At 36.1% G+C, this 25,451-nt stretch overlaps 1 protein-coding gene across 2 annotated transcripts in view; it reads left to right on the plus strand.

The window, feature by feature from the left end:
• The window catches only part of AP3B1 (adaptor related protein complex 3 subunit beta 1), a 161,013-nt gene that overhangs the window by 42,530 nt on the left and 93,032 nt on the right, over positions 1-25,451 (plus strand). For both annotated transcript variants that reach the window (XM_034073030.1, XM_031042735.2), the window contains exons 7-11: positions 2,262-2,441; positions 18,671-18,832; positions 20,957-21,054; positions 23,788-23,842; positions 23,922-23,993. In XM_034073030.1, the coding sequence (XP_033928921.1) occupies positions 2,262-2,441; positions 18,671-18,832; positions 20,957-21,054; positions 23,788-23,842; positions 23,922-23,993 (567 nt within the window). The remainder of the gene's footprint in view (positions 1-2,261; positions 2,442-18,670; positions 18,833-20,956; positions 21,055-23,787; positions 23,843-23,921; positions 23,994-25,451) is intronic.

A 25,451-nucleotide genomic window follows, 5' to 3' on the forward strand; every position in this document is an offset into this window, starting at 1 on the left:
TCATATCCAAATGAAAGAGACACAGAAAAATATGCATACAGTATGAGTAGCAGTAAAAGGCATGGGTATCCACTCCAGAACTACAGTCAGACAGTGTAATTCATGTCATCCTTCACAACTGAAGGGTATTTTTAAATATTAAGTTGTGACTGTTCTTGTAGTCATGTATTGATCTCTCTCCACCCTCACTTCTTCTCTTTCCCTTTCCCCTTTTCTCCTCTTGTATGTCAAACCCATCAAGAGACTCTGTACTGCCTTGCAGTGTTAAAGAGTAGAATATCCTCAAAGAAGTTTATGGGACAGTTATCTGAAAAAAGTCTCTGTAGTTTGAAAGTGTCATCCTTTTCTTACAAAACCTCAGGTCTGTCACACTGTCCTCTGCAAGCTGGCCTTAAACCGGTAGTACAGAGATTTGCCTTCTGATAAAATTGTTTTGCTGCAAGAGAGTTCTGACATAGAACTCTTGCACTCTTCTCTTTCACCCTCAGCTTATCTAGCCTAATGGGATACCTACTCAGGACTGATAGCAATTTGCCTGGAGTTAACCACTGTCTTCTGCTGAGCCTTGAACTATACCTAAGCAGTTTTGCAGCAGTTCTGAATTGCAGAATGGTTTATTGCAGCATGTTATTAAGAAGAAAGTTAGTAGAAGATGAAAAAAAAGAGCTATTGCTTTTGGGATACACAAAAAATGGTAAATTATTTTAGATGCAGACTGTGTTTTATTTAGCTCTATCAAATAATCAAATTTTGCTCCCTGGAATGAGTTGTATCCTTGCTGGGACCAGCAGGTACCAGTATGTGGACAGGGCTGGAGACAATAAATGCAACTTCACGTTTATTCTTATTGGTAATTCATAAAATCCCCACAGAGCCTGAAACTTGTTTAGCATAATAGCAAGACTGTATTCTGAGCTGTTTTCTTTCAATTGTAATGTTGGTTGCATACTAATAAACCAAATGTCAGCCAAATACAGGGAGAAAAATGTAACATGAATATCATTGTATTTAATATTTCTCAAAAAGTACCATTTCAATAAACTGCACTCCTATTTAATTGCTTACTTTAAGTCATTGGGGAAATTTTAGAGGTTGAAACGCAGATCTCCAGTGCTCAGATAGAATATGATATTAATTTGCTGCCAGAAGGCTATACTGCATGCATGCTAACTGCATACATATCAGCTGCTTCATATAAAGTGTCATTGTTTCAGTTATTTGACTTAACGTGTATTCTGCAACAAAACAAATCTTAATTAAAGCAATTAAAAGAGAAGGAACAATAATTCCAGTCACACAATGACATACCCTCACAAGGCATGGTCAGCTTTTGAGATTTTCCCACAAAGTAACCTGCTGCCAGAATTTTAACAGTAACCTCAATATATATTTCTTTTATTTATAAAAGAAAATACTGTATCAAAAGGTTTTAGTAAGTCTTGAGTTGTTATAATGTTGAGAATCTATTTAATTTTCTCTTGAAAACAAAGCTGGTTTTATAAAGTCATAGTATGAGTATCTTTGTGTATATTTATTTATTTCTCATAGAGACAAAAAATTGCAGGAGAATGTAGGAGAGCATAAATGATCCATTTTTGTAATTTTGGAACTGGTAGGTAAATGCTGAACAACATGCAGAAATTCTGATTGTGTGTTTTGAGGAAAAGTATTAATATATTTTCATTGTATTGCTTGGGTTTATGCATTTTTTATTTATTGATTTATTTTCCTCTGAAGTGTGTTCATGAAACCCTAAAGATAAAATTTCATATGACAGTTGATTTGGCTGTATTGAGAGAGAAGTTTGCATTCCACTAGTGCTGGGAAACTTCACTTGCCTCCTCTTCAGTTTGATCATGCCAGTGTTGATAAGAGAATCCCAATAGACCTTGTTGGACATACCACTGTATTATAATTCTTGTTGTATCCTGTTACTTCTGAGTTAATTGCAAGTTGTCTGATAAAATTTATTTGGAAACTATAACTGAAAGAAAAAAAATTATGCTTACATTGCACTGTGTCTTCAGGACTGGGAGCTAAGATTTATGTGTGTAATAGAAACAGCAAATGTTTTCTCTGTTCTAATAAACTCACTCCTATTCTGTTTTAAGTAAGATACCATTTATCTAGGCTCAGGTTTCTTGTTGTTTGTTTTCACTGAATAGAAACAATTTGAAATTGCTAAGAATTGCTAGTATTCTGATTCTTACTTGTGAATGAACTGTAGAAGGAACACTGACTATTTATATTTTGTTTTCTAGCTGGTGGCTGGGAGCGTTGTAATGGCATTTGAGGAAGTGTGTCCAGATAGAATAGATCTGATTCACAAGAACTACAGAAAGCTCTGTAACTTGTTGGTTGATGTGGAAGAGTGGGGTCAAGTTGTTATAATCCACATGTTAACTCGATATGCGCGTACACAGTTTGTAAGCCCATGGAAGGTAAGTTTGTGAGTTTTAAATTACAATTGTGTGCTTGCATTTCTGAATTATTTGTTGGATACTTAGACTTTCAAGATGCTTTTTTATACAGATTTCAGTTAAAATAGGTATTAACTGCATAAGTTTTACCTCTCTGAGGCTTCATTAGCAGGAGGCATCCACTTCATTTCAGAACATGAGAATCTCCTTCCAGTCTGTAACCTGTCATGTATTACATACAGATTGTAAAATATATAATAAGTGGGTTTAGATAGAGAAACTTAATTACTAGGTTTTCTTAACATCCTTGAGTCAGTGTTTGTTACATGTTGTTTATTGAAAGAAAGTAACTTGAGCTCTTCTTTCTGACCTTTATAAAGAATCAAAATTGATAATTTGGTTTACCTAAAGCTACAGTTTCACAATCGCTGAAAGCCAGTTCTAGTCAGTGACTGGACCAGTAGAAAGGAAGAGTAGAAGTGGAGAATGACCTGTCTTGAACTGAGAGGTTGGCGGTCTTGATGGGATTAGGTTTCTTTAAGACTCTAATGTATTTTTATTTTTTTTTTCACTGAAACCGGATGGATGACAGTTGTTGCTGTGGCTTTTGCTCTAGGAATGTAAAAGGTTTGTGTAACAATACTGCCTGTGTCAACCTAAAATTGGTCATCAGGGGTATAGAATCATAGAAAGTTAGGGTTGGAAAAGACCTTAAGATCATCAAGTTCCAACCCCCCTGCTATGGGCAGGGACAAAGTATTAATATAAAGTATTAATAACATTTTGTTTCCACTTTCAGGAATCTCAGGGCAAAATTTAGACTACCTACTCAGCAATTAAATTAGCAGAATTTTTTTTTTTCTGGAGCTAGTTGAAATACATGCCATTGTCAATAGCTTCTTAAATGAACTCATCATACAACAGGGCATCTTGTGCAGTAGAAGAGATTTTTAATTTAGTTTATTTGCATCATTATGGATCAGTATTTAGGCTGTTTATATGTAAATGTATGATTTGAGGAACAATTAACTGTTGACAAAGTAGATTGCAATCATATCAATTGCAGTGCATTTTCCATAATTTTTCTAACTGACATCTTTGATGATAAATAGTGGATGCCAAGTCAAAGCCGATTATATAGTGCACTAGGAATTCATGGCACTGTCAGGGAGAAGACCGATTGACTTTAAATTTACATATTAATGAGAAGGTTTGTTAAGAGGGTGCTTGACTATAGAAAATAACAGCATATTTATAGGGCATGACACTATAAATAAAGCTGATGCAGGAAAATGGAAATTAAACCTATCAGATTAATAAATTCAAGGCTGTTAAAATGCGTATTTGCATTTTTATTCACTAAAATTTACCTTGCTTCTTGAGAAACATATGCTGCGTTTGTTCAAATTGAGCTAATTCCCAGCAAGTAATGGTGTATTGTTCTGAACTGATTTCTTGTGCATCTAGAAACCTAAAGAAAATTTGGGATACTTGCCAGTTATGGAGAAAAATGCTTTTTTGAACAATATGCTTTAAATTGCTGCAAAACTTCAATTGAATTACCCATTAACCAAGAATAGTTAGGTTTATATTACTATTTTTATCTTCTTTGAAGGACAGAATATTTTGTTCTGATCACAAACACTGGAAGGAAGAATGCCCTTGATTTATCCTGTTTGTTTTGAAACATTTAGAGGGTGGTTTTGAAGTAGTTACATGTGAATAGCAGTTTTGGAATAGCCTTTTTCCATGGGAACTGTATTCAGGTTTAACATGCATTAACTAGAACACAAGCAAAACGCTCATTTTCTGAGAGAAAATGCCTGCTCAGAACCAACTGAGAACAATTCAAGTTTTCTGGGAAGTGACATTTTTGATGGCAGATAACACTGCTGTGTAAGCATTTAACACTGCATTTAAGATAACACTACATTTAAACATCCCAGTTTAAATGTTTTGACCTGCTGTTGTTGCAGAAGCTGCTAGGACTGTCCTTTGCAAACAACTTCTGAAGCATAACAACTTTCAGCCTAATCTATGAGGATGCTTAAAATACAGGTGCTCTTAGTTTCTGTGAAGGTGTTGAGTTGCAGTCTAGAAACTCAGAAACTGATTTTTCAATTTATTAAGCCATACCTGTTTCTGCAAGGAGATGAGGATCACGGGAGATAGCGACTGCTTCAGCTGTCCTGGTGTTACAGATCCACCGTCAAATGTATGTTCATTCTGGGAGGGTGTCTTCTACAAATAGCTGGCTTGGTCATTGTAGAGAGCAAAGTGGAGCTGGGACTCCAGTCTTGCGAAGAAACAATGAGTCTTGGGGCTGCTCAACTTTTTTTCAGACAGTTTCAGGTCACAACTTTTTTGGCGTTCAATTAAGATTAGTAAAAAATGGCGAGTTCAGATTGATCGTGGACTTCAGTCAGAACAGAGTTCTTTATAAACTAATACTTATGAAAAGCATGTCTCAAGTTTATACGTTTAGGATTAATTATTGAAGTATTGCTCAAATTAAAGTGCTCAGAATTTGACATAACTGACAGGAGGACAGAATACAGGCCACAAGAAAATTATCTAAAAGAATGAGGACTTCGAGGAAAAAGTAGCAAGTTGTTGAATGTACGTACCTGAAACCATGAATCCTGGAAGGCTGTTTGGCTTTCTGGGGATTACAGGAAGAAACAGATTGAAAGTATTTATTTTGATTGCTAGCTCTGACAAGATATGGAGGTCTCTTCTGACCTCAACCATTCTGTGATGTTTGTCTTCTATTAAATGCTGTGAAGTGTTTCCTACTCTTGTAGAGTTTTCTTAGTATCTTACAGTTATGAATTCTTAGTTTATTCCATAAAGGTCACAGCTATGTGTGAGGGGTATTTAAGATGGCTCAGCAGTGTCTGGTACTGCTCAGAATATTTTTTTTTGTTCTCTGTATTGGGGTGTGCATTGAATAAACTGTAATTGTAAATATCAAGTTTCAAGCACAACATACAGGGAATACTCTCTATCCTTAACTTTTCTAAAACTTGCTAACTCTGTAGCAAGTATTCTGAGTCAATTCTATTGGTTTATTGCAGGAGAGCATAATAAAACTTTTAAAGTCTGAGAGGCTGAGACAAAAGGAGGGAAAGGTGTATTTAGGTTGATAGCCTCCTGCTAACTAGGTGATTTATCTAGATAAATTGTTAAAAATGAAACATGATAAAGTATTTTGAACTATTTATGCGCAGAATATTTTATTTAATAATGAATCAACCTGATTACATTTTTCCTTTCTCAGCCTCTCTGAAGATTTAGAAGTTCTGTTATACTCTCCTGCAGTAAGAAGACGAGTAAGGAGACATAGATAGCCAAACACACTTAAGAAGTATTGATTAATAACAGTCAGTCTTTCATGATAAGATTAATCAAGATATATTCTGTATTAGTACATTGTAGAGCTTACTGAAGTTTCATTGTAGATATTTGTGCTGTGTGGTTCTACCAGATGATAGTTTTGCTAATTTTTAGTTTTTATTTTTTCCCCTGCCCTAAAAGATTTGAGGCCAGAGAACTTTCTTCCCTAGAGATCAAAAGCAGTCACCTCATTTTCAGTTTCCATTAAACTGTCCTCTTCCAATGTGGTCGTGAAACCTATTGTTCAGTATACTTACTTGAGCCCGATTTAGCTGATAAGAACAAGGGGTTAAATTTAAGAAAACTAGTGTACAATGAAGTTGTGTTATACTGCTTATTTCTTCCATTCTTAGTATACTTGTCAGAATCCTCAGCCTGAATTGGAGGATTCTGGATTCATTTATAGTTTCCCTTTTTGTCAGAGTGCAATACTCTCTGACCAGGTTCTTTCAGATATTCAGGAGGAGGGGTTAATGTTTAATATTAAGTCACTTATTTGAAGATGCCTCGTGAAGCATCAGGGGCATAAAATTGACTGGCTAGTTGACTTACTGGAATACTGGTTTTGTTTGTTTACCATGTATGCTGCTTAATGAGTATAACTTAGGGAGTAGATTCATAACAAAAAATTTGCCTCTAGTTGATTGTGGAAAGCTGATTACTTGAAATTCTAAGCAAAACTTTCTGGGCATTATGGATATACTCTGAGGCTGTTTTCATGATCATATTCTTTTGTCACTGAAGTGGAGCATTATAGTCTTTCTGTGGAGGTAAGCTTCATCTTCTCCCTCCATTCCCTTGTGTTAGTGGTAGTGTTTCTAAGGCAATCTGGATAAAGGAATTGAATCAACAGAAGATAACTGAAAGGACAGGGAGGGTTAAATTTCAACCTGAATGAATTTCCTGATCTGGTTTGCTCTGTGGCTGCCAAACACTGCTGGTAAAAGAGAATTACAGTCACTAGATAAAAATGTCGTTTATCTTTGCAGCAGAGTGCATTGCTGTGATTTCCTTTAGTTCCATGACAGGCTTGCAGTAGAATAACAGCAGTGGGCAGAATCTGAGGCAAGTTCTCTAGGACATCTGTATCAACTCAAATTAAGAAAGCAACTACTACTTTTCCCAAAAATTTCACTGGCAAAGTTTCTATGGACTCGAACCAATGTTGCAGTCTCACCTTCTTGACTCAATATGAGGGGTTTTTATTATTTATGTAGATAATAAGAGGCATTCTAGCCATCTGTTGCAAATAAGCTGATAAAATTGTTTTTATCTCTGTCTAGATCATTGACTTAAAGATATGAAAATTAATTTGAGGGAAACACTGCAATATTTTAATGGAAATCTAAGTATCAACTGTCTAATGCTAATAATTTTAAATTTAAATATCAGATGTACCAGGCCCCCATCAGCCCATGACATAGCAAGGTTTCTAGCTTTAATTTTTGCTATTCCTGTGATTTTTAATCACAAATTATGTGAACAATATGAAATGAATGCTGTCTTAAAATAGTGTCCTTCCTGGATACCAAAATATTCATGAATTCTGTTCTGGGCATCTATCTGTGGGGTATTATTCTGTCCAGTAACTTATGTGGCTTTTTCACTGCTATACCAGGATTTTCTGTGGATAACTGAAAGCTGCAAAATAAGCTTCCCTTAGCTTCTTCTTCACAAAAGTAAACCTTTGCTTAATTCCTCTATTTGAGAAGGACCTCGGTGAGGTCAGACTCGGCTTTAGAATCCTGAGTCTCAGTCTGTACACTTGTAATATCAGGTAGTATTCGTGATTGGCTATGGCATATCTATAAAGGACCATGGGAAAGAGTAAATGTAAAGAATTACAAATTATCTTGGATTGTGCATCTCTCTGACAGAGCATCCACAAATTTGTCCCAGTTTACGGCTGGAAAAGTGCCAGACAAGAAGACTGGGGGTAACTTAAACTTGAATGGTGGCAACATGAGCTTTTCCATCATCGCTTTTATCAGCAGAATAAGTATATCACAAGTTGTTGATGTAAGAATTTGGAACTTATATTCAGAAGTTAGATTAAATGTTTGAGCAGTTTTGGGCCTTTTTATAATAGTTAAGATTTAATCTCAGTTTAAGAATCTGAACAGGCAGTATAACACATCCCATCAAGATCGCAAGCACTTTTGAATCAACTGCCAATAAGAAATATTCTTCTGTAGGGTTGCAATGAAGAAAAACAGATAAGCTAATTATTTTGGGCCTGCAACCAAGAGAAGGATACTATATTCTCTAGAAATTGTAGTCAGCATCTATCATGTATTATAAACAAGGTATGGAGGAAGAAGGATTTAGTCCTGTGGTCTGAAGGATGGGGAGCTTTTAACCAGAAGCAGATGGTGTCTTTTCCCTTTAATTTATGCCTTCACCTTTGCTCCTTCTCTATTTTATTTTTGCAATATTTATTTTGTCCCTTCTTGTTTTTACGTGTGTTTTCTGTCCTTTCTCTCTTCTTATGCTCTAAACATTTTTCTGTTCTTTGCTTTTTAAATCTCTACCTTTGCACTCTCAGTATCATACCTTTTCCACACACTATTGAAATGAACATTTTTTGTGGTAAGAGAAAGCTATTTTATGCCTCACTTCCATTTTGAAGAGAATAGAACTTCTTTGAATAAATACAAGTCATCTAAAAATCATAATTGGTTGTTTTAGTTCTAGCTGCAAATATCATGAGACTTTGTTACAACAATAATAGGGAATTGGGGTGTTGCAGAAAGATGTTAATTACTGCAGCATATTTTAGTGTTAGCCCCTATTTTTAGACAGCAGTCCTGGACTTAGTTGCACCTTATAGAAATGAGAATGAGCTTTTGAACACATCTTGAGTTTTCACATTAGTTTGGTATGAAGTTACTTAGCACAGATGTTCCTATAATTGTGATATATTGGAAAAAATTTAATGTTCAGTGGTCCTCAAACCCGTATTTCCACCTGTGTGATGCTGTTGTCTCAGAGCTATAATATAAAACTGTTATGAGCTCAGGCTTAGAATATTCGGTGTTTTTTTTCTTTTATTTATTTATTATAATTTTTTGAGGGATTTTGTTTCTATTTTTTTTAATTATTTCACTAAGTCTTTTAATTCATTACGTTTTTGAATTTGCATTCAAAACATGTTGGGTGAGTTTTCAAAGTCACTGTAAGGCTGGATTGAAGAATTTTTGAAGAGACTTTCGTGTCTCTTCATGAGTTTACATATTCATGCTGCATGGGAAAGTTGTTTGTTTTTTTTGTCAAGAGTGAAATAAACGTATACATCTCCATGGGGATTATAGAGAGCTTTATAAATGAGATTATGCAAGCATATAATCTTAGAATATGTATAGAAGAGGAAAAGATGTAGTATACTGCAAATGAAACTTCATTAATTTATTGTTTATCATCTAACTCTTATATAAGAGTTTTATTCTTCGAAAACTTCCTGTCCCGTTCTTTGGCTGCATTTTTAGATCATGGATTCTCAGCCTGCCTATTTGTTTTGTCTCTTGGCTTTTTTGTATTAATAGATGGTTGAGACTGTTGGCCATTGAAGTCTGATAAGAAATTTCAATGGCATTCACACTGTGAACCCTTTTTCAGGTTGGATCACTTCCTGGCAGATGTTTGCATTTGAAAAACGGATTGGTTTTCAACATCATTAGCCCAACATGAAGGTTAAAGACTGATGGTTTGAATAGAAAAATGTATTTCAGTGTGACCCAAATATTTCCTCAGTTTGTCACAACTACCTTTCCCACTAATACCCACTTCATTTTCTTTTTAGCCGAACGCATGGTTGTCTCTTTAGATAAATAAAATTTATAATTTAAAAATGAATGCAGTTGTGTGCAAGGAATCTCATGTGACCAGAACATGGTAACTTTTATCTAAAACTTTAAAGTACCATTTTCCATTTTAATTTATTGGAATTACATAATATCTTTTATATAACTGTATTAATTTATCTCCAGCATAATTCCAGCAGACTCATTTTAATAGAGATGTAATCTGAAAAATGAGGAGTGCACTGTAGGAGTACAAGTCTGTTTCACTGGCTGCAGATCTGCATAGTTCTACAAATCCAGCCAAAATCTCAGGTTTTCTTTCTGATCCATGTATCCCAATGGTAATGAATAGACTGGTTATAATTGAAGTAAAAATTGTAACATTCAAACGTGTCAGAGTAATGTCATGATGATCTTGCCATCTTTGTTGGTTCTTAATTCCGTTGTGATTCACTTAACTGACAATGTGTCTGTAATTTCTGATTTGTGCAGGAGCAGTAGGTCTGGACCCTGGTGGAGTAATATAATGTGATGTTCGGTAGTGGATAATTCTGTGTAAATATTTTAATAATATTAGCTATATGTTGTTTTTTATATACCACCTACCTAATCATTGCATTTTTTTTTGGTATTTTTGCTGACTTTTGGACTGAAAGTTTTCAGTCTGTTTTGACGTAACTTAGAAGTAACTAGTGGACATACGACTTCTGGTCCTATGACTGCATATTTCTTCAGGAACTTCATGAATTCTTTCCTGGTAGAATACAGATCATATTGCAGACTACTACTTCATTACCAGAATCTGTTTATGTTCTATATATGGTAGAATGGAGAAAATGAGTTCCTAAATTTCTCATTCATTTTTAACTATTTTTGTTCCTAAGGGGTGTGAATACAACTTGTCTGAGATCACACAGAGCATGTTGTTCTGGCCTGGTGACAGCAAAGTCACCTCCTGCTTTCTGTCCATTCAGGAGTCGCTACAGTTTGTAACTATTACTGTAACATGCATCCTGGTACTGCCATCTGGTTGTTTCTCACCTGTTTTGTAATCCCCAGCCCATTGCTTTCCAATGTGTCAGTAAACAAGAGCATCAGCAGAAGTTTGTAAAGTGCTGGAAACTCATTTTCTTTCAATGTAACAATAAAAGATTTCAATAACTGTTTTTTTAATAGGAAGAGAGTTTGACAATTTCCTTTATTAATTTTGTGCTACAGAAGGGGAAGTATCTGAAGCTTTTAACCTTTAGAGAAACTGGGATATAATTTATTTGCAGGTATAGTGTTGTTCTAATTGCCGTAAGATACCCTGCCTAGTCTTCATTTGTCACAGATCTCTCGTAGTCTCCATCCGCCAGGATCTGCCAGACCCAGGCAGATATTTCTCATATTTGAGGGAGTATAAAATGGCATTACGTAATTAGGTACTTGAAATAATCCCATAATAATTCCTGTGCCCATCAGAGCATCTCATCAGATTATTGCTAGGTCCCATTAGCCATTCAGTAGCGCAAGTCATTATCACACAGGTGGTTATAATGGCAACCTACCTGAGAAAGAGTTGAGTACATTTTGAAGCCATTATTTACTGAGTAGATGATCTTGTCCCTTTATTTTTTGACTCTTCAACTCCTTTTGGCTTAATAAGACAAGAGTTAGAACTTATTATCATTTGGTTCATACCTGAAGATCTTTGTGGCAAATTTGGTTTTGTGCTTTCTAAGACCATTCCTAAGTCAGGCTGCAGATTATGTTGGTTACACTTTCATCCATCAAATATTTTTACTATGTGAGATTGTGCCTTTTTTTCCTAGACCAATAGCAGTTCTTCATGACAAGCTTTACCATACTAATGTATTTTACTCAAAGACTTTCTGTTGTGGAAAGGATGAATGCTTCTGCCAGCGTGTGGTTATTAACATGTGATTGGTTGAGGTCTGTTCATCTGTCAGAAGCCTGTCACAGCTGATCTCCTTGGCATTTTGATCAGTCTTGAGGGTAACTTCTGGTTTGCTCTGATAGACCAAAGATATGTCCATTCTAGTGTTCTGAAACCCACCTGTGAAGCACATTGATGGATGTAGGTGTATATCTTCACACACAACATGAAATTTTTAGACTTGTCTTAGATACATCATTAATCCTTGAAGTAGGAAAATGTTCTATATATTTTCTCCCATTTCTCTTTTCCAAGGATACTGTTCATGGTGCGGCAGGTGGACTGCTGATCTTGGTTGGCTAAGGTGGTTTTGGTATTGTAGTCAGATTCACTGACTAGTGAATAGTCTCAAAACTGTTTTTACCTTCAAAACTTACCCAAAATTCTTTTGAGAACAGTTCTTAGAAATATGAGAAAGGGCTGTGGAAGACAGGAAAAATTTTAGCTGACAAAGGTTCTGCCACAGGACTCAAAAAAAGTTTTCTCTTACGAATCTGGGGAGCAAAACAGAAGTCTATAGCTTTCAAATTAGTTATGGCTAACTTAGGAATACAAATACTTGAATCCTTTTTGAGCAGATGATGGAGTTAAGGCTGATAGAGTCAGCAAATAGTATGTGTTCATACTTCGGGTTTCAGTGAAGTTTTACTTCAGTCTGAGTTTGTAGATGTGTTAAGCTTTGTTTGGAGGTAATTGTAGCATTCACATAATGGTTTTTACTCTAAAGGGAAGGCATATTCTCAATTTTAATGCCATATTAAACTGTAATTTCAAGCAAGATCTCAGTTAAATGTTAGCTCATATACTTGGTGACTTTAAAAACAGGCTAATGGAACTTGTTACCCAGCAGTTTCTTCATTTAAGCTGTTAATACTTTATGAAGACTTCCCTAAACTGTGTGTCTGGAATAACATAAAAGGGAATTACGTATGTTCTTTCACATTAAAATACTCACTTCTCTTCTGGATTGAATAAATTGCAGAAGGTCCATTTGCAATTCCTAGCTGGGAATGCTAGTGGTCACAGTTTTTAATCACTTCATTCTCCCAGGGTTCTGAACTTTTTAGTGATTTTGCAATTTAGAAAAGCTATTAACTGCACAATTAAATCACATGCTACTACAGACTGCTGAGTGTACTTAATGCAGTTTAGCTGAATACTGCTGCTGAAGGGGAATGCCTCTGTTCTGTTCTTTGTGTACCACCTGCTGCTTTGAAAATTCAGCAGGTCTAGTTATCCTTTGGCCACAGAGTGAGCTGGATCATTTTACTGATCCCAGTGGAAAACAAAACATACTTTAAGAAATCAGAACAAAATAAAAAAAAATATTTTTAATACTTAGTCTTAAATCAACCGTGAAACTGCATCTAAAGTGATTGAAAGGACAAGAGAAAGCATGAAAACATTTGAATCTACTCCCTGACCTCTAATGCTGTCTCTCCTCTGTCAAAAAGGACTAAGGTACTGGGATTTTTTTCTCACAGGCTTGCGAATATGTACTAGTTATCATCAGCTTGAACTTTATTTAGAAATCTAGGAAAGTAAAGTCTAAGTTCCGCCTGTATATGGCATTTCTTCAAGGACATAAGAAGAAGCATATACTACAGTTTAGTGTAGGTACAATATAGATTCTGAGGACTGAAAAATTGTGCAGGTATGATCTGCGGAAGCATGCAGCTGTTGATGCAACATTAATAGTTAAAACAGGAAGGCTTTGATCTCCCAAAAACAAGAGTCTTGTGTTCAGTCCAGTGCTAGTAGTAAAAATACTCTCCGTTATATCCCATTCATAGTTTTTCCTGTTTGGAGTCCAAGATGTAAACCTAATATAAGGGGCATGCTGTTCAGGTTGTTATTCTTACCCTTAACTAGCATTGTGGAGGCTCTTACTAAGATGTCTGCACAACACTTTCCCCCTTTGTTATAATACCAAGAGGCTTCAATGGTACTTGCCACCTTGAAGCTAGCTCTGTGCTGCTTCAGAGGATAGTTAGTAGTTGTCCTCATCCTCTTCCTTTTGTGCAGGCTTCAGTCTTGCACTACAGAGTTTGTGAGGGGCCAGGGGAACAATTCAGCTAGATTTCTAAGATGAGGTTTGTGCTTGGTGGTGTGAGGTTTTGGATGTAATTTATTATGCCTTAGTTGGCTTAAAGAGTTCTGTTTTCTGCTTAGGCCTCCAACTACTTAACACAATACTGGTACTCTGTGCTATCAAGCAGTAAGGCTTCTCTGTGATAGGGGAAATTAGCTAATAGTCTTAGTTGGAAGGTGTTCCAGCTGATGGCAGGGGGGTTGGAACTAAATGATCTTTAAGCTCCTTTCCAACCCAAACTGTTCTATGATTCTGAAAGTAACTTGGTGCATACCAAAATATTCCTGGTTACTTGGGTAAATGCAGACTTACGAAGAAATCTGAAGAGACAGGTGAGATATTGAGGGGGCAGGTGAAATATTCTGTAAGCAGCCAGCAGAAGTCTCTCAGTCGCTAGCCCTTGTTCTCATAGGGAGCTCCAACTTACCAGCTGTCTGCTGGACAAACAACACAGTGGAGCACAAACAGTCCAGGAGGTTCCTGTAGTGTGTGGCAGGTACCTTCCTGACACAGCTGATGAGGGAGCCAAGTAGGAAAGGTGCCCTACTGGACATGTGATTGTTGGAGGCACAGTGACAAAGAAATAACAGAGTTCTCCATTCTTGGAAAAAGCAGGATGGAGATCAGAAAAACTGCTACCTTGGACTTCAAAGGGCAGACTTGGGCCTGTTCAGGAGCCTGGTTGACAAGAGCCTCTTGGGAGACAGTCCTGAAGGGCAAAAGATGTGGAGCAAAACATAGTGATAAAGAAAAGGGAAAAGTCTGAGGTACTTAATGCCTTCTTTTCTCAGTCTTTGATAGGAAGACCAGTTTTTCTTGGTACACAGCACCCTGACCTGGAAGACAGGGATAGGGAGCATAATGAAACCCACATAATCCAAGAGGAAATGTTTAGCAACCTCTTCCACCACTTAGACACACACAAGTTTATGGGGCAAGAAGGGATCCACCTAAGGGTAGTACTGGGGGAGCTGGCAGAAGTGATCAAACCACTTTGCATCAGTAGTCCTGTCTAACTGGGGAGGTCCCAGTTGACTGGAGGTTGGCAAATGTGACACTGATCCAGGGAGGGCCAGAAGGAGGATCTGGGGAACTGCAGACCTGTCAGTCTGACCTTGGTGCTGGGGAAGATTATAGAGCAGATCATCTTGAGTGCCATTATGTGGTATGTACAGGACTGCTTGACTAACCTGATCTCCTCCTATGAGAAAATGACTTAGTGGATGAGAGAAGAGCTGTTAATGTTGCTTACCTGGACTTCAGTAAAGCCTTTGACAGCATTGCCCACAGCATTATCCTAGAGAAATTGGCTGCTCATGGCTTGGACAGGTGTACTGTTCACTGGGTAAAAAACTGGCTGCATAGCCAGGCCCAAAGACTGCTGGTGAATGGACTTGAATCCAGTTGGCAGCTGATGACAAGTGGTGTTCCCCGGGCCTCATTACTGCTTCTAGTTCTGTTGTTTTTATCAATGGTCTGGATGAGAGGATCGGGTACACCCTCAGCAAGTTTGCAAGATGGTACTGAGCTGGGTGGGAGTGTTGGATCTGTTTGAGGGCAAGAAGTCTCTGCAGAGGAATCTGGACAGGCTTTGTTGATAGGCTGTGGCCAGTGGTATGAGGTTCAACAAGGCAAAGTGCCAGGTCCTGCACAGCAGGGCCACAACAGCCCCATGCAGCACTCTAGGCTTGGAGAAGAGTGGCTGGAAAGCTGCTCATGGAAAAGGACCTGGGGGTGCTGATTGATGGAGCTGAACATGAACCAGCTTGTGCCCAGGTAGCGAAGGCCAAGGCATCCTGGCCAGTATCAGCGATAGTGTGGCCAGCAGGGCTGGGGCAGTGACCATCCACTTATACTGGGCAGTGGTGAGGCTGCACCTCGAATCATGTGTTCAGTTTTGGGCCCCTCACTACAAGACAGACATTGAGGAGCTGGAATACATCTAAAGAAGAACAACAAATCTGGTGAAGGGTCTGGAGCACAGGTCTGATGAGGGACAGCTGAGGGAATTGGGGTGGTTTAACCTGGAGTAAAGGAGGCTGAGGGGAGATCTTATCGCTTTCTACAACTCCCTGATAGTAAGTTCTAACGAGGTGAGTACTATGTGATAGGGCAAGAGAAAATGGACTTAAGTTGTGGCATGGGAGGTTTCAATTGGATATTAGGAAAAATTTCTTCACCAGAAGGGCTGTCAAGCATTGGAACAGGCTGCCCAGGGAAATGGTTGAGTCACTATCCGTGGAGGTATTTAAAAGATCTGTAGATGTGGCACTTAGGGACATGGCTTACCGGTAGACTTGGTAGTGCTAGGTTAACAGTTAGACTTGATGGTCTTAAGAATCTTTTCCAGCTTAAATGATTTTACAATTCTAAATGCACAGTTGTCTCCTTTTGACAATTAGTATTGTCAGCTGTTGAAGTTGAGGCTTAAGGGGTTGTGAATGATGGAGTGATTTCACATTTTCTGGTGACTGCTTTCCATGTCTGCGATGATTAATACAATTTGAGACAACAGTTCTTGCACACCAAAAAGTCTGCAGGTTTTTGTCTTTTTGTTATCTGAGTCTTTTACATATACTTTGCGTTCCTTTCCATGGTAACGTGCAATTCTGGCAGTATTACATATATGTATTCTCTTTGTCTTAGTAGGTCATTGTGACTACAGATTCTGACTGATTAAGGGCTTCAACTGATTTTAATGAATTTCAGTTCATTAAACTTACCTCCCTTTGTGCCATCATCATCCTTTGTCTGGAATATAATTATTTCGTGCCAGAACACAACAGATATGAGAAAAGAGGAAATTTACAATAAAATACGTGATTATGAAACAGAAAAGATCATACTAATACTTCTGCTTTGGGGGTATGAAAAAAGTGAATTCAATCTAAATACTCTGATGGGATATAAATGAAAAATATTTTCATAAGAGGCATTAGCTGCCTTATAATTATTTGGAAATTTGCTCTAAGTATGTTTCTAAACATCAATTCTTTTTTTTTTTTAAAGTCATAAATGATAGACCTCAGGCTATTTCTTTACAGCAGTGATTAATGAGTTAAATACAATCACCAACTCTGTTCCTCTTGAGTTCAATAGTACTGATGTGTGTGCCTGTCAGCAGTCAAGACAGGGATACTGTCGACTGAATCAATGAAGATTGAGTTCTCCTCCTCCTGTTAGAGGAAGCTTCTTCATTGCACGGTTGAATTGCACTGGGATTAGGAATTTTGCTTTCAAGTTGCCTGACCTGTATACAAGGAAAAGGATTCGGTTACTGGTGCTCTTGATTTAGCATCCTGAGTTTTTGGTTTAGAAGGGTGACTGCCGTGAAGATGTATAGATAAAGTAGTAAACTAAATCACTTTGGTTGTTGTTGCAAAAGAAATCTAACAGCTTGTTAAGAATTATGTAAAATACTGAGAACACTGGTGGCATCAAGTAATAAAAATCAGAAGAAATGTGAAGGGAAGTTTTCTGTGTCCAAATTGTAATAAAAAAAACAGAATAAAAAGATGAGTTTAATTTATTGTCAGTTCTTCCTCCTCCCACCCTTACTTGCTGCTACTGAAGACACTTTTGTACACTCTTTCTCTACACATGAGTCTTAACCAAGGCATGCAGTAAAGGTCTGAGTTTACTCTTGACAAATTTTCTAAAAACCTGTTAAATAAGTCTAGCTGTTGCTCCATTTACCTTTGATGACTTTGCTACTGCCAGCCAGAATTAAAAAGATACATTTGTCTCAAAAGTAATTGTCTTTTTAAAAATCAGCAATTGAGTATATGAGTTAAATAATGCTCTTAAAGCTATCATGTAGAGTTGGATATTCCTTGAAATAGTTGTACAGAGACTTGAGAGAAAGACAGAGCTATTGGCATAACTGGTGTTCCGTACCAGCCAGCCCATTCAAGTGGGAGTAACTCCAGCTAGCCACAGTCATGCTCTTTATTTTGGTTGGGTGTTCTGGTGACAAAGTGAGATGGAAGAACTTAGGAGACCAAGGACATAAAGTTGGATATGACAACTTGCAGAAGTCAGTAGTTCATTTAAAAAAAAACATTGTGCAGTGTTGTCTACTCATTATTGATAATCTGGAACAGAGCTGCTGGGATTTGACATTTGGGTTTGATCTAATCTGTATGTTTTCCATCTTATTTTTCTTAAGGTTTGTGGATTTTTAATGCTAATTAAATATAAGCATTATGAAATGCTCTGAATCTATTATTTATCAGGTTTTTTTGATCCACATCAGAAATTATGCAATTGTTTTAATTTGTATTTACATAATCAAATATATTCCTTTCTATTTCTTTATATTCTTTTATGTAGGCTTCTGAAGTAAAAGAAAGGCCTTATTTACTCATATCTCAGATTTTAATGAATCCTTTCAGTGTTTTGTGCTTGATTTATTAAGTGATGTTATACTTGTAATTCATAACTACATTTAAACAGCCTGAGGATTTGTACTTCATCAGGGAAGACCATTCTCAAGATACGTAACCTTTTTGCTGCATAATTTCTTAAGAAAAAAACTACTGGCCCTTCTTTTGAGATCTGATATTTTCACAGATAATTTGTATATTGAAAGAGAGGGAAGAATGCACATGGTGTGTATTAAGTTTTCAAAAAAGAGGGAATTTTCAGAAGTGCCTTTTTTCAGAAATGTTTTCAGAACTGCTTTCTGAAGTTTTTTTTTTTTTTAATAACTGTTTTCAGAAATGCCAATTTCAAATCATAGGCTTTATGTTTGTAAGAGATCAATATACATACTTATTGTAGTTTATAGAATTTCATTTACCAGGTCACCTTATTTTGTGGAATATTTCTGTTTATTGTTAAGCTGGTGTTTGTGTTGGTACATTTAATGCTTTGAGCAAACTGAGGTAGAAGAGCTGGTAGCTATTTTTAAAAATGGGTATAAATCTTGTATGAAGTTGTGATGTTGTGTGTTACTTCCTTAATGAATAAAACCAGTTGATTCAATATTCTGTGTATGTTTTTGTCATTTTGTCTTTTTTAGGTTGTTGAGGTGGTAGAAGAATATAGTGAAAATAATTTCTATGAATCTGACGAAGAACAGAAAGAAAAGGATCAGAAAGTGCAAGACACCTATTCTATGGACCCAGATCACAGGCTGCTGTTACGAAATACAAAGCCCTTGCTTCAAAGCCGAAATGCTGCTGTATGACAAATTCCTTTTTGATTAAAATATGATACTGCTAAGTATACTTTAGAAAATATAAAAGGCTGAAAAGTAAAATCTACCTCTCTTCAAAAATGGTGATAATACTCTTCAGTAACTTACACAAGTACAGTGGTTCTTTCTTTTTTTGTAATTAATGTAGCTTTTTAGTAAAACATCTGAACTGAATGATATATGCTCCAAATATTAAGGACAAACAAAGCAATAGGGAAAATATGATAACACTATGTCCAACTTCTGTAGCATGTGATGACTATGCAATAGCTAGCTTTTAACCCTTAAGTTCTAAGCATCGAGAATGGCACAAACTGTCAGTTTTGGTGACACAGATTTACAAAGAAAATCATAGTTGTTATTGATTCATTAAGTTGTGTTTTTCCTTGAGTCTCACATTTTAAATCATATGCCTAAATTCTCTGTCAGTCCAAGCCCAGCTTAGTGTTGGTGTTTTGGCAGGGTTCTGAGATAGATATGACATCATGAGTGGGATGCGCTGTGCTGTATTTTCATTATATTTTCAGAGGCAGGTAAATTTTTAAAGCTGGAGAAAGCCATGCTCATGGTGAATCATTGTGACATTCCTCAGATCACAGAACTTCATTTCTAACCTCAGTTTGTCCTTTTAAACAAGACTAGATGTCTTCAGGAAAATACTTCCAGTGATAATGAATATTCATATCATTGCAAAAATAATTACTGCACCATGATTAAGTCACTTCCCAATCTGTTCTTGATAAACTGAACAGATGAAGTTTTTGTTTCTCCCCTGGAACATACTTCTGGATTCTGACTAATGTCTAACTCTTTTCAAAACCGCTTATAATTTGCCAAGACTTTGGAAACAAATTGAATGCTGTTTTACAACAGTAATTCAGAGCACAGTTTTTGCTGAAAACACAATTCGATGTCTATAATACTTCCTCATCTCATGCAAAGAACAAGTATGTTAGGTATGTTTGCCATCAAACTGCACTGAGAACAGGTTCAGTTGCTATCTTACACATTCCATAAATTATTTTCTTTATATCCGTTAAATATGGTATTGATTCTCACACTTACGATCTTTAACTTTCTGATATTAAAGATAACTGAGATGTTACGTGAAGTTCGTCAAATGAAATCATGCTGCTCTGACGTGCTGTTACACCAGTTTTTGTACTGTTCACACAATTTGCTGGCAATTAATAGCTTTCTTTTGGATCTTAGATTTTTGTCAGTAACAAAAGATCCCTCTAGTATATTGCAAAAAATCTTCCAGTTAAGTCTTTCGTGATGTTTAAATGACTTTTTATTGTTTAATAATAATTTTTGTTTCAGTGGTACTAAGAAAGTACCAAGATACCAAGTCAAGTTTTGTAATGATAGCTTTACCTGGAGTCTTTTTTTAATGATTTGGTTTGTTTCGAACAGAAAGTTGACCATGACAATATTGTAGGGAAGGTTGTGACAAAGCATAAAGCTCATCACTTGTCTTTTCCTTATGAGAAAACTTGAAGAGAAAAAAAAACATTGTGGTTTTTATATTACATATAGTCCAGTCTTTTGGTTTTTGCTAGCCAGGATGTTGGTATACAGCCTTGTAGTTTTAGCTTTCTGTTGGATTTGAGACTTCAGAAGTTGCCAGTTAAAGCAGCTGTTGTATTATAATTTGTGTAGTAGAATAATGGAATGAAAGGTTTGAAGTGGAAACTAAATAGTAGGTAATATTGTACCTTTTTTAAAATAAAGTTAAGAGGATAAAATTTGCAGAAGTTTTAAACAGTATTTCCTAATTAATTTGTGCAGATGATGTTAGCAGTGCTGATTTAGTAAGAGTGGTATCTGTATGTTTGCAATTTGTATTACTTTTATCTTTTTTCTTCTTCCTCTTTCTTCTGTATACAAATACTGGGAAGAATGAGAGGTACTTAATTAGCTTTGGGTTTAGAAATAAAAGTACCTTTCTTCTCATGTTTTTCCCCAAACTGCTTTGTTGATTTCAAAGAATGTGGGTATGCATTTTGCTTTCTGAAAAGTGAATTGTTACCTCTGCAGGTCTGAAGCAAATGTGATAGGTACGTACTATGATTTGAAGATAACATGCTGTTCTGAATGTTCTTCCAGGTGGTAATGGCAGTTTCACAGTTGTACTGGCATTTGGCACCAAAATCCGAAGCTGGTATTGTTTCTAAGTCATTGGTGCGTTTACTTCGTAGTAATAGGTAGGTCTGGTCCATACTTTACACTGCCATGTCTACTTTTTTGTAAATTCTTTTGTACATACTGCTTAGGTGTGGTTATAAGAATGTAACTATTGCACTATTAGTTTCATTTTAAAATTGTCTTTTAACGCTAATTTTTACTCAACAAATGATCGTTAATTCCATCATTTTCTATATCATATCCAGTGATCATTCAGTATTGTGTTACTGAATGATCGCTGATGTTAACTATTATTAGCACTTTCATTCTGATAAGAATCCTGGCTGCCTAGTTAGCATACAGGTAGAGGCAGTACTAACTAGTTTGCTTAGTTTCTTGATTTCTTTATTGTTGGAAATTACTAGAATTTTAATGACATTGGAGTTCCTTTTTGTCTTGCTATGCACTGAAGAAGTCTTCAGATGTGGGTTTTTTTTCCTGCACTTTATATTGAAGGCTTTTTGACAGAGAAACTAAGAAAGTTTTTGGTTTTTTTTTAGAGTACCACTTGATGCTGATGAATCCCCTTTGTTTCATTAATCCTCAGACTGTTTTTAAATAACAAGCTTTATACTGCGTTCAGGACATCTAATTTTGACTTTATCATCTTCAGTGTGAAATTGTCTACTTTCCTATGAAGGGTTTCACTGGTCATGTGTTTCATAAGATTGATAATACTCTTTTTTCCTTTGTATTTGATAGTATTGGTGTATTATGCCAAAATTTGTTGTGTAAAAGTAGTGGGTTTTTTTTCGTTCAGCTTTTAGATTTTGAACTTCATGTACCTGTTTGAAAAGCCTTAAAGCGGTAATAGGAGACACAATATTAAGATGTTTTCATAACAACTTTCTAACTAAACATGTTATATTTGGCTAGAACTTTTCTGCGAAAATTATTTATTTTTTAAAGTTGGCCACATCAAGTAGACTAAAAACTGAAAAAGAAAACCAAACAAAAAGAAAGGAACAACAACAAAAAAACAAATAAAACCCCGACAACAACCAAAAAAAACACCAAAACCATGTTTGTTGTCTCTGACAAGATCATTCATCTTAGTTGGACTTTAGCTTTTGTAAGCCTGGTAACCATACAGCTCATCTTACTCCCTAAACTTTTGCAGCTTACCTATGGCTAATGTCTCAACCATTTAAAAGTTAGTAAAGAAGTGAAATAGGGCTTGGTGTAGCTTTCATGTTTTTATTTCAGATAAAAACAAATCACTGTTATTTTTGTATTTGGTTTTGTAGTACAGTATGCTTCCATTTACTTCATACAAAGATAAGTAAAATGGTTAAAGCAGTTTGGAATATGCACAGTTAATGTATAGAGCTAAACTCATACAGGTTGAAAGGATCATTTTTACATATTTTTTATTGCTCATTTACATTCAGATTTCATCAAAAGAGAAGTCACATCTTTCCTGTATCTCAACTAATGCCTAATATGATATTAGTCTTCTGACTTTCCTGTGCTGAACAGATTGTCCTCTGTTACCAGTCTGTGTGAAACACATTTGCTGTTAGGCCCATTTAGAAATAAGCTTTTGCTGTTTTCTCTTGAAGTTATGTGCCTATGGCCTTTGAATTAATGTCAAATAAGCTATAATCTAGTTAGGGTGAGAGTGCCTGGAACAACGTTTCCTAGCAATTTCCAGACTTAGTTGTTCATGTACAGCTGACTATTTCCATGTACCTATGTAAGAATTACCTAAAAATAGGTTTAAAATGTTTTAAGTACTTCTCTATTATTACTTTCCTTTTGTAAGCAACAGCTATAATTACCAGGGGGCTGTTAAACAGTTTTGAATAAGAGGAGATAATGGATGTGATGATTTCTCTATTAGGATGTGATTTGCATCATGAAAGAATTTGAGCCTTCATGGTTCAGAAAAATTGCTTGTAAATTATTACTTTGTTTTTAAGCAATTGGTGGCAGAAACTCTAGTTTAAAAGCTTTATTGTACTGCCCAGATTTCTTTTTTGCAGACTCCTGCTGTAGCTTTTCAACTAACTCATTAATAATAAGAATATCCTCCAAACATATTTCATGTTTTTGTGTTTAGAATTTTGCATATTTCTGTAGCCTGCTTCTCTCAAAGCTTATTATGTTAAAGGACTGCTTTTTGATAGATGTGTATGTATATTATGTATAGTTATTACATATAGCCTTTATATTATATAGTCTTAAGTAACTGGAGATACTCTCCCTTTTTGAAAATTATTAGGAAATTTTTTAAGACTAAAAAAGGCCATAGCAATTCTTGCTGGCTGTGCAAGGATTAGCTGTGCTTGTAAGTGATGCGGTCGTTCTCATGCTACAGGTAAACCCCATGTGGTTTTGTTCTTAGCTATATCAGCCTGAAATACTAAGTTTCAGGCTGGTAGATAAAATGTAAGGTTCTGGAGAAGCCAGGATAACGATGTCTGAAAAAAATTTCGGTTTAAACAAAGACCAAGGCTTACAAGAAGCATTGCACTAGTGTCAGTGTTTTTTTCCTTCATACTGACAGTGGAACAGGTTACCCAGAGAAGCTGTGGATGCCCTATCCCTGGAAGTGTTCAGGGTTCTGAGCAACCTGGTCCAGTGGAAGGTGTCTCTGTCCATAGCAAGGTGGAGGTTGGAGCTAGATGATCTTTAAGGTCCCTTCCAACCCAAACTGTTGTATGATTCTATTGACTTTCTTTGCTATGTTGCAGTATTTTATGTATTTGTAATTTTGCAGAATAACTCTTGTTTTTCTTTTCCAATTCTAGGGAGGTGCAGTATATTGTTCTGCAAAATATTGCCACTATGTCAATTCAGAGAAAGGTACAACCTATTTAGAGTATTCTAAATCACGCTTCATGTGAAACACGGGCAAGCTACTTAAATTATGTCTGCTTTTCAGGGTATGTTTGAACCTTATCTGAAGAGTTTCTATGTTAGGTCAACTGACCCAACAATGATCAAAACACTGAAGGTGAGTTTGATACCAGGTTCTACTGCTAGACAAACCTGTTTGCAACAGGAAGGTAAAATTTTCTTGCATTGTTGACACACATCAGTTTATGATATTCCATTTTTTTCACTATGGAGTACAAAGCTGTGGCTTTTAGTTAAATCTACAGGTGCCCTTTAGACTTGTCAAGCAATCTGAAAGTTCTCTTGTTACCATGTTGGAGATGGCAGGTGAGCTATGGCTTCCACTACAGCTTTTGTTATCTTGGAGTGATAGAAGAGTAGTACTATTTTAATCTAACCAGTCATTCAAACATACAGAGTTTGACTATTTTCATGGGAGAAAGAAACTTCTCAAATGAAGAGAAATTAAATCACACAGTCTTCAATACTGTTAGCTTAAAAAGAGTTTAAATCTGTTCCCCTGAACAAAATGGGACAATGTTACAGTCCCAGACTTACTTTGAAGGCAGCATGTGACATGAGAAATACTGTAGGCTTTCCCTAGTGCATGTTTTAGGCTGTCGTCTTCTTATTTTCTCTAGTCTTTTTTTTGCACATGGAATTGTTGATAAAACAATAGAAAAAAAACTGGTCTGTTACTACCTGCCTTTTCTCTAGTTTTGCTTTAGATTGTCATAGGCACTTGTGTTTGGAGTGGAAGGCACGGGTTTCTTTAAGAAACATTTCTTCCTTATTTTCACTTTACATCCATGTTGCACTCATTACGTATGCAGAGTGGTGCAGTCCATGGTCGATACACCCAGTCTGTCATATTTTATTAGTCCAATTTTAAATTTAAATAAATTTGGGGCAGTTGGAGGTAAAAAGATCATCACCACAATAATGATTATGAAAACTGTTAGGAATACTAGTAAGACTTAGTGTTATCCAGCAAAAGTCACTCCTAAAATAAATGAAAGTTAATAAATTTAAATTCCTGTATTAATTGGTAATATACTGGTGGAGAAGTATAAATTATTTTTTTTTCCTTCATTGTCTCAGCTCTTTGTGGCTGAAAAATTTAGGTCAACCTACACTGTTATACACATGCAAAAATCTTGTGATTTTCCAGCCCCTCCCTCCATAGTTCCATCCTATCTCCTTTAACGCAGGCAAACCTATTTAAGATGTAGGAGCAACCTGAAATTCATCTGCTGTACTGTTTTGATTTCTATTTTGTTCTCTGTTTCTTTCCCAACATCAAGTTTGGTTTTTTAATCGCTGGTTAGCATTGAGTTTATATTTCCATGGAATTATCTGTTTTAGCCACAAATTCTCAATTAGAATTTTAGTAATGAGCTCAGCTCATTTCCTTTAAAGCTAAGTTTTTTCCTCAGTTATGGACATTACATTTACCTTTGGTGATTTTATTTATTTTACCGTTTTATTAACCAGTCACCTTATATTTAATTTTTTATGCAGCATTTTATAGTCAGCCTTTATCTTAGTTTCTCTGAGAAATGTGGCATCACCCGAA

Source organism: Melopsittacus undulatus, chromosome Z (genome assembly GCF_012275295.1).
Source record: "Melopsittacus undulatus isolate bMelUnd1 chromosome Z, bMelUnd1.mat.Z, whole genome shotgun sequence".
Classification (NCBI taxonomy): Eukaryota; Metazoa; Chordata; class Aves; order Psittaciformes; family Psittaculidae; genus Melopsittacus; species Melopsittacus undulatus.